This window comes from Pelophylax lessonae (assembly GCF_965119305.1).
Source record: "Pelophylax lessonae genome assembly, chromosome: 5".
Classification (NCBI taxonomy): domain Eukaryota; kingdom Metazoa; phylum Chordata; class Amphibia; order Anura; family Ranidae; genus Pelophylax; species Pelophylax lessonae.
Window position 1 is genome coordinate 444,037,560 of NC_138772.1, and position 14,067 is coordinate 444,051,626.

The following is a 14,067-nucleotide window of genomic DNA, read 5'->3' on the forward strand; positions in this document are numbered from 1 at the left end:
CCTGTGTTGGTTGCCTTGGGCAGTATAGATGTTTTCCTTTTCATTTATATACTCTTATGAAAGTCACAAACTTTACCAGTTTGGACTTTTTTGCAGTCTGGTAGTAATCTGTGTTCACTTTAAAGTTCATAAACTATCCATTCACATGCAAAGGAGGCATGTACTGCTTGTAGAGCTTTTAAGCTAAACCCCAGACAAATATAAAAGAAAAACATGAGTGCAGCTAGGTATTTATGAATAATTTATAAAATATATTTTTTTCTATTGCAACTAATGCAAGTAACTGGATTTGACTTAGTATCAGCTTCTTCCAACGCCAGACTCAGGGAAAGGGAGTGCTTAACAATGGCAAAGAATTGCCGGAGCTGTGACATCATCGATAGGCTCCCATGGCCCAGTTATTGTTGGCGCTCTCCCCTGCAGCAGTCGCTTCCTTACACAGGGGAGCTGCTAGATCACATGACTGGACCAGATTAAAAATAGGTAAGTACACAGATCTTTTTTATGGGGTATGCAGGATAGGTAGGAGAAGAGGGGAGGGAAGGTTTTTAGGGATAGTTAGGGTGGTTGTTCTTCCAATTTAAAGCAGAAATTTAGTTACTGAAAAAACAAAAGAAAACTGTGAGAAGACTGTATTTTTTTGCAGAAGAGATATACTATGAGGGAGATTTATCATAACTGGAGTACCCAGAATCTGGATCAGCTGTGCATAGTAACCATTCAGCTTCTATCTTTTATTTTCAAAGCTTAAAGTGATATTAAAGGCATAGTTTAAACAAAACAAAAAAAACAAACAAACATGTCATACTCACCTGCTCTGTGCAATGGTTTTGTACAGAGCAGCCCCGACCCTCTTCTTTTTGGATCTCCCACTGGTGCTCCTGGCTCCTCCAACTTGACCAGTTCCCCCATTAGTAAGTCACTTGCTATAGGGGCACTGGTGTGTGCTCGATACCGAGACCTTCTCTATGTGTCCATAAGACACATAGATCCAAAGCTCGGCCCCACCCCCTGCTTTCTCCTCATTGGCTCAACTGATTGTGATTGACAGTAGTGGAAGCCAATGGCTCCCCCTGCTATGCCTCAGCCAACAAAGAGAGAGAGAGAGACCTGGGACAGCCGATGCCCCCAATGCACATTGCAGAATCGAGAGGGGGCTCAGGTGAGTATTAGGTGGGACTGTAGGTGGAGCAGCACACAGAGGGTTTTTTTTACTTTCATGCATAGAATACATTAAGGTAAAAAAAAACCTTCAGCCTTTACATCCACTTTAAAGGCCAACTCCAGGAAAATGACTGCAAGGGTTAAATGCTCATTATGTTTAAGGGAGAGGAGAAGAAGCTCTATCACTTACCACACACCCTGCTTCAACTGGCTTCAGTGTAATCATGTACAATACAGGTACATCAACCCTGCATGGTAAACTGAAGTGGTTGGAATTCAAATGTTGCCAGTGACAATTTACAGAGCAGGCTGTGGGACTGGTTGCAGTGCTGGAGGGAGCCTGCAGATGTGAGTAGTAAGGTATGTTGTATGAAAAAAGAGAGAGAGCTCAACAACAACTGGTAATGCCTATGCAATGATATCACCCATAAGCATCCTATGGTCCATCTGCTGCCGGTGCTCCCTCCTCTGCTTTGTAGCTGGTGCTAAATGACTCGGGAGCCAATCACTTGGCTGGAACAGTCTGAAAATAGGTAAGTATAGGCATCTTTCTTCCACATGCTCGTTAGTATAGAAGCTAGGAGTGGTGACTTGCTGACCAGGCCTTTTTTGGAACTTTTTGTTTACAAGTTTATATATATATATATTGCTAGAAAATTACTCAGACCCTAGAGAATAAAATTACGATCATTGTAATATTTTACATCACACTGTACTTTTGCAGCATTCTCTCAAATGCAATTCTTTTGGAAAATATACACTTTAATGCAAAAAACAAAAACACAATAGTTACCCCAATTTTTTTGTATAATATGAAAGATGATGTTACTCCGAGTAAATAGATATCTAACATGTCATGCTTTAAAATTGCACACGCTTGTGGAATGGTGACACAATACGGTACTTAAAAATCTCCATAGACAAGGCTTTAAAATTTTTTACAGGTTACCTGTTTAGGGTTACAGAAGTGTCTTGTGCTAGAATTATTGCTCCCACTCTAACGATCGCGATGATACCTCACATGTGTGGTTTGAACACCGTTTACATATGCGGGCATTACTTGCATGTGCAACTTATTTTAAATTCTTATTTATTTAACTTTATTTTTTTATCTTATTACAAGGAATGTAAGCAAGGTATGTAAGCATCCCTTGTAATGGAAATAAGCATGACAGGTTCTCTTTATTGAGAGAGAGGTCAAAAAGACCCCAGATCTCTCATTTAACTTTAAAAACAAATACATTTTCACTTTAAGAAAAAAAAAAAAACCTTTCTTTATGCCCAAGAACCGAAAGTGACATTAGAGGTCGCTCCGTTTATCCAAGGGCATAGAACCGAGTGCGCTGCCTTGACTTCCTTCCCAGCAAACAGCTGCACCGGATCGCTTCTCGGTTTATGGATGGCTCCGGTAAGCTGCGAAACGACCGGGAAACGCCGTCTTTTAAAGTTATCCTGCGGAGAAACCTGCCTGTGGAACCACTTTTTTTTTTTAAACAATATTTTATTGAAATTCAAAGCATTACATAGAACAAAACTGTGAGCAGTGGATCAAAAAGTATTTCAAACAGCATAACACTGGTGACAACGCGCTCTGCTAAACGCCCTTGTGTGGAACCACTTTTATCAGACGCTGAATCACCTACAGTACATAACATTACTGGGGTATGGCAGCTAGCTTCTGCCATAACACCGGTATTTACCGTCAAATATGTACTGTGGGCAGTTGGCAAGTGTTTAAGATTAGCCTGAAATCCTACTTTATTCTTAATTTTTCACAGATCTGATATGAATTGGAAAGGCATCGTTACCGTACAAAACCAGTTTTATATATGGTACCACCATTTTATGTTTTTAGCTAAATAATTTTTTTGATCTGTTGTTTCATTCAAGTTGTTGTTGCTAGAGTACAAGCCTGAATTTCATTTTTTATGTACATGCTGCTTATCTGTTCCTGTAAAGCCCTGAGTAAAAGAGCTATTTTGAGATATTTTTTCTAGTATTTCTTTTTGCCCTGGTTAACCAGAAATCACATAGAGATCCTGCACACCCTGCACTTGCATGTTGCAAAATTCATATATCAAATTCATGTTAAGGAAAAACAAAGCATTTATCTCCCAGCCAATTGAACATATTTCAAGAGAGCGTCTTCTTCCTATTCTTCCTCTACCTAAAGACTAAACCTCAAACTTCTCCATCATCTCATCCACCACAGACCTTACTTTTTGTATCACCTGCCCCCAGGGGTGGACTGGGCCAGGGGGCAGGGGGGGGCAATTGCCCCCTAGGCTGCTCTGATTTCCTGTAAAAAGGCTGCACCGCTTCTGCCACAGACATGCCTAAAGGATTCCTGGTGAAGAGAAGTAAAAAGTCTCTGCCACTGACCTACTGAGTACGGATGAAGACAAGGACAGATCGCTGGCCTCCTTCCCCAGCATGGATGGTGTAAACTGTGTCTGAGCAGGGGCCGGTTCTATGCCCCACTTGGGACTCTCCTCCCTTGGCCAGCCCCAACCAAGCTCTCCCAGCTCCCCCCAACCACCCCCTGCTGGCCAGTTTGGGAACCCGGATTCAGACGGTGAGTAGAGAGTACCTGGAGTAGGGCTTCAGCCTGGAATGGGGGTCAGGAGGAGGACGTGAAGAGGGAGAATGGGAGGAGGGCCGAGTCGCTGCACCATGGGACTCTGGTTTGTACTTGCCCCCTGGGCTGAAAGTCCCCAGTCTGACCCTGCCTACCCCTCCCTTTTAGGTTGTAAGCTCTCACAAGCAGGGCCTTCCAAACCTTCCTGTCTCAAATTGTATTGTTGCTGTACTGTCTTCCTTTTATTTTGTAAAGTACTGCACAAACTGTTAGGGCTATATAAGTCTATAATAATAATAATAATAATAATAATCTATTGATACAATCAGTCAAAATGTTGTGAAGTGAGTGCCTGAATCTCAGCATTCCTGTAGATATATATGATACCCTTGGCCAATATGTCATCAAAAATAAAAGCCTTGCTGCAGCAAAGTTAAGGGCAATGCTTTGGATGTCTGAAATATAACATCCAGCTCTGTACAGTTCTGGGGAGAACAGAAACCAATCACATTAGCAGGGAATCAGAATTCTGAGGACATCACTACAAGGAAAAAGCTTTTGAATTCCTTGTCAGTTTTAGAAATTCCTAGCCGAATGCAGATTGAAAATGGAAGGTAATTTTAACCTGTTAAGATGCAGAACAATTTACACATGATTCTATTCATTTGACAATAACTTGACTTTACAATATGAACACCACAATAAGTAGCATTGCCTTATGATACAGAAATAATGCATGTATTTTTTTTTTTTTAAAAAGGGCCCTTTGGTTGTGTTTTTTTCCTAACTTAAAATGATTGTAAACCTAATGTGTTTTTTTGTTTTTAGTTTCTTAATTTTTTATTTATTTTTTTAATAACAAGCATGTCATACCTGCCTGCTCTATGCAGTGGTTTTGCACAGAGCAGCCTGATTATCCTCTTCTTGGCTTCCCCTGCAGGTGGTCCTTGCTCCTTCTCCCCTGCCGAGTGTCTCACAGCAAGTCCCTTGCTATGGGTGCACTCTTGCAGGCTCAGCCCACCCCTGCTCTCTGCTTACTGGCTGTGATTGACAGCAGTGAGAGTGATTGGCTGCCTCTCCGCATGGTGTCAGAACTGGCGGCGTTATCCTTACCTGGTGGTTCACAGAGGTAAGGAATTTCTTTGCCCCTGTCCATTGTTTCTTCTAAAGGTTGTCTCTGATTTTCATTTGAATGAAGAATTGTGTTACCTTCTCTGTGTCCCAGGCCTAAAAATTCGAAGGAATTTGCCTTGCATGCCTTGGATGTGGTCCGGGCAATTAGGGTGTACCTGGTAGCTACTGAGTTTTTTAGGAAGTCAGACTCTCTCTTTGTGCTCACGGATGGGCCTCATAAAGAGGTGTCCGCTTCCTCTATGACCATTTCCAGATGGATCAGACAGACAGTGATTCAGGTCTATTTCATCGAGGGTAAGGTTCCTCCTTTCCCTGTTAGGGCGCACTCTACCTGGGGCGCTTAGTTCCTCCTGGGCGTTCTGTCATCAGGCATCAGTGACGCAGGTTTGCAAGGTGGCCACTTGGTCATCGGTGCACACTTTCAAAAGGTTTTATAAAGTGGATGTGTTGGCATCTGCGGATGCTTCTTTTGGACGCAAGATTTTGCAGGCTGCTGTTGAGAGGACCTGATCCTATTCAAGGACTGTACTGTTTTTTTCAGGTGGGCTCCAATTATTTTGGTTGAGCTCCTGTTGCCAGGTTGGCTACTGTTTAGCCTTGGGAATTGTTTTGCTGTTCCCACCCCTCATGTTTAACACTGTTTTGGGACATCCCAACGGTTATGAAGCTCTGAAGCTGTGTCCGTCAATGAACGAAAGAGAAAATGGGATTTTTGACTTACCGTAAAATCCATTTTACTGATGTTCATTGATAGACACAGCACCCACCCCTCTGACACTGCTTGTAACTAAACTGAGTGCCTATAGCAGAGAGAGGGAGTATATCCACTGGGACTGGGCGTAGCCAGACTTTTTTTTTTTTGCCTAGTGTCCTACTCCTGTAGAGGGCAGTATAACCGAACGGTTATGAAGATCCGAAGCTGTGTCCGTCAATGAACATCAGAGAAATGGGTTTTACGGTAAGTCAAAAATCCCATTTTTTTTAAAAGAAAAAACTGATTGTTTAAAAGTGCAGTTTTTTTTCCCCCAAAGAAAACTTTAATAAAGACAGTCCAGTACAACATAGCCAAGCGGTGCACTTTAATTATTGTACAAAAATGCTCAAAATCAGTACAACCATGTTCCACATAATAAATGCCAGTAAAACCATAGCCGTTACATTCAAAGTTTAAACGGAACGAAGACATTTCTTAACAGCGTTATCGTTGTGCCAAAATGAAGTCTCATCCAACGTATACCCAAGTAACCTGTTCATGATCAGATCCACCAGGGCAAGCCCAGGGACATCTAACCATGGGGCCCATAACTTTTTGTATTTACGCAGACACCGCCTATGTTGGTAGATAATTTTTTCCATCCACAATGTGTTATGAACTGCAATAATCCATTCCTTAACTGTAGGAGGGTTTTCTGACTTCCGGTGTACCATTTTTAGCCTATGGGCTAAGAACAAGGTTCTTTAATTGCCTCTGTGGTGTAATTCTCCAAAACAAATGTGTCTAATATACTACGCAAGCAGGGTTTGGATTGCAAAGGAAGAGATACCTGATATACCTTGTTCAGAGTGTCCACCACCCCCTCCAGTATGTGTGTAATTTTAGGTATCTCCACAATAAGTAAATCAAATCACCATGAAAAGTGCAGTTTTTGATGATGGGTAACTCCCCACCCCCTTTTTACATTTTCGAACAGCAGCACACTGAGCCTCCCAGTGAATGGCTGTGCAGGGGAGGCGTGTCAGGACAAGTCTGATCTTTGGAGGAGAGCAGCAGCATAGCTAGAGAACTGACCACAACGTGTTCTGTTTAGTGTGGTCAGATTTTGACAGGAAAGCAGAGGGACTGGCAGGAACACCAGAGATTTTACACAAAGGAAAAATCCAAAGGGGACAGGATACTTATTTTATACAAGTACATGGCAGGCACATATCGGGAATATGAAATGTTGAGGTAACAAACACTTTAAGGCAGGTTCAACCGAAATGCATTAGCCAGGAGATTTCAGTTTTTGTGCTATGTGTTCTGTTTGAGACAATAAACGATTTTCAATGAACATTAATTAGTGAGGATTTTTTTTAGCAGCAAAAATGTATTTTGGTGGTAAATTTCCATACGTACAGTACATTGCTTAACATAATAGATTTCATGTTCCTTTAAAGTGTAACTCTAGCCCAAAAATATTCTTTTGTGTGTGTTTGACTGGGACAGTGTGTGGTTTCACCCACCTTGTTGTTATGGTCTGACAACTTGATATTGCCCAGGTGTTCTGTGTAGTTCTTCCACTGTTTCCCCTTTTTTCCATGATCTGAGGATTTTTAGTATCTAAATCTGGGAGACCCCTAATCTTGTCAGGCAGCATAGGCACAGCAAGTAACAAGTCAGTGGGACTGCACTACACTGGATAACTTCATGCTGCCATCACCTGCATCCAAAATAACATTCAGTTTTTTGGATGCATCTTCTTATTTCTGTGTTTGCAGCGCAGTCTCCGATATGTTCTATAGGAAAAGCAGGCTCTCATGGACAGTGCATGCACGCTTCATCTGCCACAAGCTACAAATCATTGCCTGAATTCACCATAGAGATGTGTAGGAGTCATCCTGGTTATATTTTGGGGTTATCAAACTGCTTTTTCAGAAAAACAGCTTGACACCTTTATATCACACCTTTGACACCACTAAAGTAAACTTTTAGTGAGAGACTATGCAGGTTGCTGTTGCTGACTTCTGCAAATTCTAGTTACCTGGCTAATTCAGGAGCTTCAGTTCTATCAGTGTAAGGGTAAGTTCACGTGGCATTCAAAGCAGGTGTTTGAGGAGCGTTAACAGCCCTCAAATGCCTATGCAGATGTTGCAATGGGCAGCTCACAGTGCTGTTCACATTGTCAAAACATGTAGCATTAGCGTTGCTTCGCTTCAAAATTGAAGCCTCATGTCGAGTCTGGAGGCATTTGAAGCCGTTCGACGCCTCCCATTCAAGTCTATGGTAACATGTCGCAACCGTGTTGGCATGCGGTTGCGTAGCGTTGGCAGTGCAGTTGCAGTTCGTTAGTACATTACAGTTAATAATGGGCATTAATAAACGCTTGTCAACTGCGCCGCAACTGCTCATATGGCGTTTGAGGTTGTGTTTTTATTGCACAAATGCTTAGCAAATGCACCTTTTAATGCCCATTAACGCTATAGGCACGTTTAATAAGCCTCAGTATTTTGAGCAAGTGTGAACAAGCTCTAACTGACCTGAAGTATGTACTGTAGATCAGGTGTTCTGCTTTCACTCTGAATTGCTTTCAAAAAGTGACTCAGAAACTATTCAAGCCAGAGGAAGCCAGACAACTACATGCTTAGAAAGAGAGCAGAAATGTATGTCTGTTTTTGTACTGAGAAAATATGGAGGCTGCCTTTGCAGACCTATCGTCTCTAAAATCCTAGTTGCCTGGCTGTCATTCAGATCCAATAGCTTGAATACTTTTGTACTGAGACAATGTGGGCTATGTGGGACTTTAAGTGAGACACCGGCAGGTATGCCCAGCGTCTCCATCCCTGTATCGGAAAAAAACAAATTGAAAAGGATTAAGAGAGGTGCATGGAAGCCAGCCAGCCCCCAGTCTGATGTACTTACCCTCCAGTCTGCCACCAACCAAGTAGACCTGTCTCGATATAAATAAAGAATAGGGGTTTAGTTGACACGCATTTGCAAATGCATGTGTAAGCTGCAGAGCCACGACACGGCACCCCCTCAGCTCTACTGGGGGAAATCTGTTTATCAGGCATTTTAAAGAACTCCTGCCAGCCATTATTGTTGTTTCTGTATAAGAAGTTGTGGGAATGTCTTCTAGAGTCACTGATCTGTTTTGCACATCCATCCCCATAGAAATAAATATGGTGTTTATCTAAAAAATAGATGTTGTCTTTGGCCGCAGAGTGATATCGTTCCTTAGGGGGGTCAGATAGTGCACACAAATCTGACTTCTGTTTGAGGTCTTTACCACCTTTATACTTTTCTTGTTTTAACTATCACATTTTAAGTTTGTGAATGCAAAGCCTACTCAATATATTCCATATGCTCTTTTACTAGGACACCCGAGCATTTAACTCTTCCCTTCTAAGACCCTGTGTGATTGGAGAATGGGTGGGACGTGAAGACAATGACATTGACCCTTTAGCTGCTGAAATGATACAACCTCCTATACCAAGAAATAAAAACGAACAACGGGAAGTAGATGAAGGCAGTAGCAGCCCTGCTGGAAGGTGAGATATACATGTCCAAGAAAATTGTTCTAGTGCATTGTACATTAGTGTCAGAACAGCTAATACGGGGAATGCAGTGATCATTGTGAACTCCGTGACCCTCTGTTTCTGAAAACCATTGAACTTGCACCACTCACTCCCTAAAGTGCAGACACACCTGAACCTGACACTTTGGTACTTCTTCTGAAATGCAAAACCGATGGCTTTTTTTTTTTTTCATTATTTCTAGCAAGCTGAATCTTATAAGAGTATCTCTCTGAGGCTTCAGATGCATCAATCTACCCTCACAGTTCCTATCAACTCTTACGTTAAAAGCCAAATCAAGATTCCCTAATGGATTCTCAAAATGTTCAATAAATATAAAGTTCAGCTGCAAGCATAACAACTTCACTGTTACCTTGTAAAGAGGGTGAAGGCACAAAATATAGTTGAGAAATACTGTTGCTGAAAACAAACTTAAGTCAATGGGTCATGGGACCTAACAGAAGTGAAATATTAGGGTTGAGGTAAATTGGTTCTTAAGGATATGAGGGACACATAGAGCAGCATAAAACTTCTGATTAAATAAACTCCCTTATAATTGTATAGTTAGTGGTCATTGCAACTGTAAAGGAGTGTGAAAAATTCTGTCATGTCTGCCCCAGATCTATTGAGCAACATGCAAACAGATGTTTAGAGGCTGCAAAATTCTCTAGAATAAAATCCCTGTATATCCCAGAATGTGCCACTTTCACGTTTGAGGAAATACATTGTTCATACATGTACGTGTAAAAACAATGCATGAGCCATCACCATTTACACTAGTAAGGCTGCGTACAGCCATTCAATTGTATGGACAGCTGTATGCACCACCTGCAGCTCCCCATGCATGGGAACATACTGGAGGTTTTATATTAGAGAGCGTTGCAGCTTCTAGTCATCCATATACATGAGGCCTTAGGGTCAAAATTTCATAATTGATTGAATTGAATGCCTGGGCATGAAAAAAGATGATGCTCATTAATGCAAGCCCTAGATCATATCTGTGGAGCCATGCTACTTGATCAATACAAAACCAGAATGCGCTAAAGAAGTTTGCATGACACCTTCTGTATATGAATGGTACCGAAGATCTATGCAAACCAAGAAACAAAAAATGATTGCATGTTACCGAATTAGCTAAAAGGCCTCTTATATGTCCTGCATTCCCCTCAGCTGGTGGAATCAACCACAAGTGTTCAAAAGTTATTTTAAAAGAAAAAAAATGTAAGGGTGAATTGTGAATGCAAATTGTATGTCCCCGAGTTTAGACTTTCAGGGTAGGTTGTGACGTGTATAGATATCAGATTGGCATTGATTGCATCAACCATGGGTGCCACAAAAAGTCTGCAAGTATAACTTACCTGGAGTTTTCTCTTTTAAACAGGATTTTTTAGTATTGCATTCGTGTTTTCTGAAACAAGGCAACCGTTGTAATTTTAGCTTTAATGGAAAGACCTGTTGACACACTTTAAAATTACATTCTAACAACCCAGCTAATATGAATCAATGGCAGACGAAGTAGAAAACAAACATCAAGTTACTGGAGATAATGAAATATTCATAAAGTAATGCTTGAAAATAATTTGGAAGAATAGAAAATTCTATACGCTGTCATGTTTACCGTGTTCATAGCCTTGAGTCCACAACAAACAGTATTAAATATTCCTATGTAAGGAGTGTATATTATTGCAGAGACACAGTAGAATGTGTCAGTAATAAAGTAAACCTGCATTAAATCATGCTTTAAAACTTAGTTTTAGTCAAATCATTTTTCTTACTTTTCCTATTTTTGGGATATAGTGGAGAAAAATTGGACCTCTGTCCTCTATGGGAAAGAGTTAGCAGTTGAGTTTCCTCCACACTCCTCCGCCAAGAGGAGACAGGATCCTCCCTCTTGGCGTTGTACCAGAACCTGCAGATGCCACTCGCAGCAGACATGGGGTGCCTGTTGCCCTCTGCAGTGACCAGACCCTGGTGAGTCCTTGTAGGCTTGTATGCCCACTCCACCCTGCATGGAGCAAGAGGCTATGCCCTTCAAAAGTCTGTGGATTCTCTATCTCTCGATCAGCTCCCTGGCTCTCAGCCGCTTATTGCTCTAATGATATCACAATCCCCTTGAAGAAGACCGTCTGTAGGTCGAAACGCGTCGGGGTTTTGTTTGCCCCCCACCCTTCTGGGGTTCGGGGTGCTTTTCATGTCATTTGTGAAAATTTTGCAATGATCATGTTGTTTGTGACTATCACTCTGCAATGAGACTATCATGTATTTGTATTATTACCAGGAGCTCATAACATACTCCCCCCTCAGGGTTTTTTTTTAACTTTGTATATTTTTGTACATTCATGTATATCACTTGTCACTCTCTTTCTCTAAGTTTTGTTCATTAAAGATGACATTTTTTATTACTTTTGACATTATTTTTGTCTCCAACCTATTACCTTATTTGCTGCCTAAAAACCTGTTGGGGGTCGATGCCTCGGCATCCCTTCTTGTGTAGTTCTATTGGGTGAGCAGCCTCTCCTCAGCCAGTGTACTCTATTTAGTATTTCTATTACTACTTGTCAGTGGTGGGATTCAAAAATTTTAGTAACCAGTTCCGACTTTCCCAGCAGAATGACCAGCGTGCCCCCTTTCAATGCACAGTGACCAGCGTTCCCCCTTTCAATGCAGAGAGACCAGCGTGCCCCCTTTCAATGCACAGTGACCAGCGTTCCCCCTTTCAATGCAGAGTGACCAGCGTGCCCCCTTTCAATGCACAGTGACCAGCGTGCCCCCTTTCAATGCACAGTGACCAGTGTACATGCCCCCTTCAATGCACAGTGACCAGAGTGCCCCCTTTCAATGCAGAGAGACCAGCGTGCCCCCTTTCAATGCACAGTGACCACAGCATTGCCCCCAATGATTGCAGAGTGCCAGCCACAGCATTGCCCCCAATGATTGCAGAGTGCCAGCCACAGCATTGCCCCCAATGATTGCAGAGTGCCAGCCACAGCATTGCCCCCAATGATTGCAGAGTGCCAGCCACAGCATTGCCCCCAATGATTGCAGAGTGCCAGCCACAGCATTGCCCCCAATGATTGCAGAGTGTCAGCCACAGCATTGCCCCCAATGATTGCAGAGTGTCAGCCACAGCATTGCTCCCAAATTGCAGAGTGCCAGCCACAGCATTGCCCCCAATGATTGCAGAGTGCCAGCCACAGCATTGCCCCCAATGATTGCAGAGTGCCAGCCACAGCATTGCCCCCAATGATTGCAGAGTGCCAGCCACAGCATTGCCCCCAATGATTGCAGAGTGTCAGCCACAGCATTGCTCCCAAATTGCAGAGTGCCAGCCACAGCATTGCCCCCAATGATTGCAGAGTGCCAGCCACAGCATTGCCCCCAATGATTGCAGAGTGCCAGCCACAGCATTGCCCCCAATGATTGCAGAGTGCCAGCCACACATTGCCCCCAATGATTGCCGAGTGCCAGCCACAGCATTGCCCCCAATGATTGCAGAGTGCCAGCCACAGCATTGCCCCCAATGATTGCAGAGTGCCAGCCACAGCATTGCCCCTAATGATTGCAGAGTGCCAGCCAGAGTATTGCCCCCAATTGCAGAGCGCCAGCCACAGCATTGCCCCAAATTGCAGAGTGCCAGCCACAACATTGCCCCAAATTGCAGAGTGCCAGCCACAACATTGCCCCCAATTGCAGAGCACCAGCCACAGCATTGATCCCAATTGCAGAGTGCCAGCCCCAGCATTGCCCCAAATTGCAGAGTGCCAGCCACAACATTGCCCCCAATTGCAGAGCGCCAGCCACAACATTGCCCCCAATTGCAGAGTGCCAGCCAGAGTATTGCCCCCAATTGCAGAGCGCCAGCCACAGCATTGCCCCAAATTGCAGAGTGCCAGCCACAACATTGCCCCCAATTGCAGAGCGCCAGCCACAACATTGCCCCCAATTGCAGAGTGCCAGCCAGAGTATTGCCCCCAATTGCAGAGCGCCAGCCACAGCATTGCCCCCAATTGCAGAGTGCCAGCCACAGCATTGCCCCCAATTGCAGAGTGCCAGCCACAACATTGCCCCCAATTGCAGAGCGCCAGCCACAACATTGCCCCCAATTGCAGAGCGCCAGCCACAACATTGCCCCCAATTGCAGAGTGCCAGCCAGAGTATTGCCCCCAATTGCAGAGCGCCAGCCACAGCATTGCCCCAAATTGCAGAGTGCCAGCCACAACATTGCCCCCAATTGCAGAGCGCCAGCCACAACATTGCCCCCAATTGCAGAGTGCCAGCCAGAGTATTGCCCCCAATTGCAGAGGGCCAGCCACAGCATTGCCCCAAATTGCAGAGTGCCAGCCACAACATTGCCCCCAATTGCAGAGTGCCAGCCAGAGTATTGCCCCCAATTGCAGAGTGCCAGCCAGAGTATTGCCCCCAATTGCAGAGCGCCAGCCACAACATTGCCCCCATTGCAGAGTGCCAGCGATCCCCCCCCCGCGAGACGCATGCACTTACCTCATGGACGGTCTCGCAGTCGGCTCCCCGCGTCTCCGAGTCCTCCCGCGGCGCCTCCTCCTCGTCCAATGGCACGGTGTTTGCCTTTCGGCCAATCAGGAAGCGGGAGGACCCGTTCCCTGATTGGCCAGGAGGAGGATCATGTGACAATAGCTAATTCTCATTCGCTATTGTCACAGAATGGGCGGGGAGGAGCGCACTGCTCCGCCCCCCGGCCGCCACGTCTGTCCGAGCGCGGGACATTCAATTGTCCTGCGCTTCCTCAGACGCGCAGAGGGATTCAGCCGGTTCTGCGAACTTGCAGAAAGTTAGCAACCGGTTCTATGGAACCGGTGCGAACCGGCTGAATCCCACCACTGCTACTTGTTTCAGAGAAGGTGGCACCCAACTCGGAAAGGGAAAATATACCTATACGGAAA

The 14,067-nt window shown here is 44.1% G+C and overlaps 1 protein-coding gene across 1 annotated transcript in view; it reads left to right on the top strand.

The window, feature by feature from the left end:
* Positions 1-14,067, top strand: part of LOC309556811 (uncharacterized protein C8orf34 homolog) — a 424,769-nt gene that overhangs the window by 169,208 nt on the left and 241,494 nt on the right. The window contains exon 6 of the mRNA XM_082259329.1: positions 8,952-9,124. Coding sequence (XP_082115455.1) covers positions 8,952-9,124 — 173 coding nt within the window. The remainder of the gene's footprint in view (positions 1-8,951; positions 9,125-14,067) is intronic.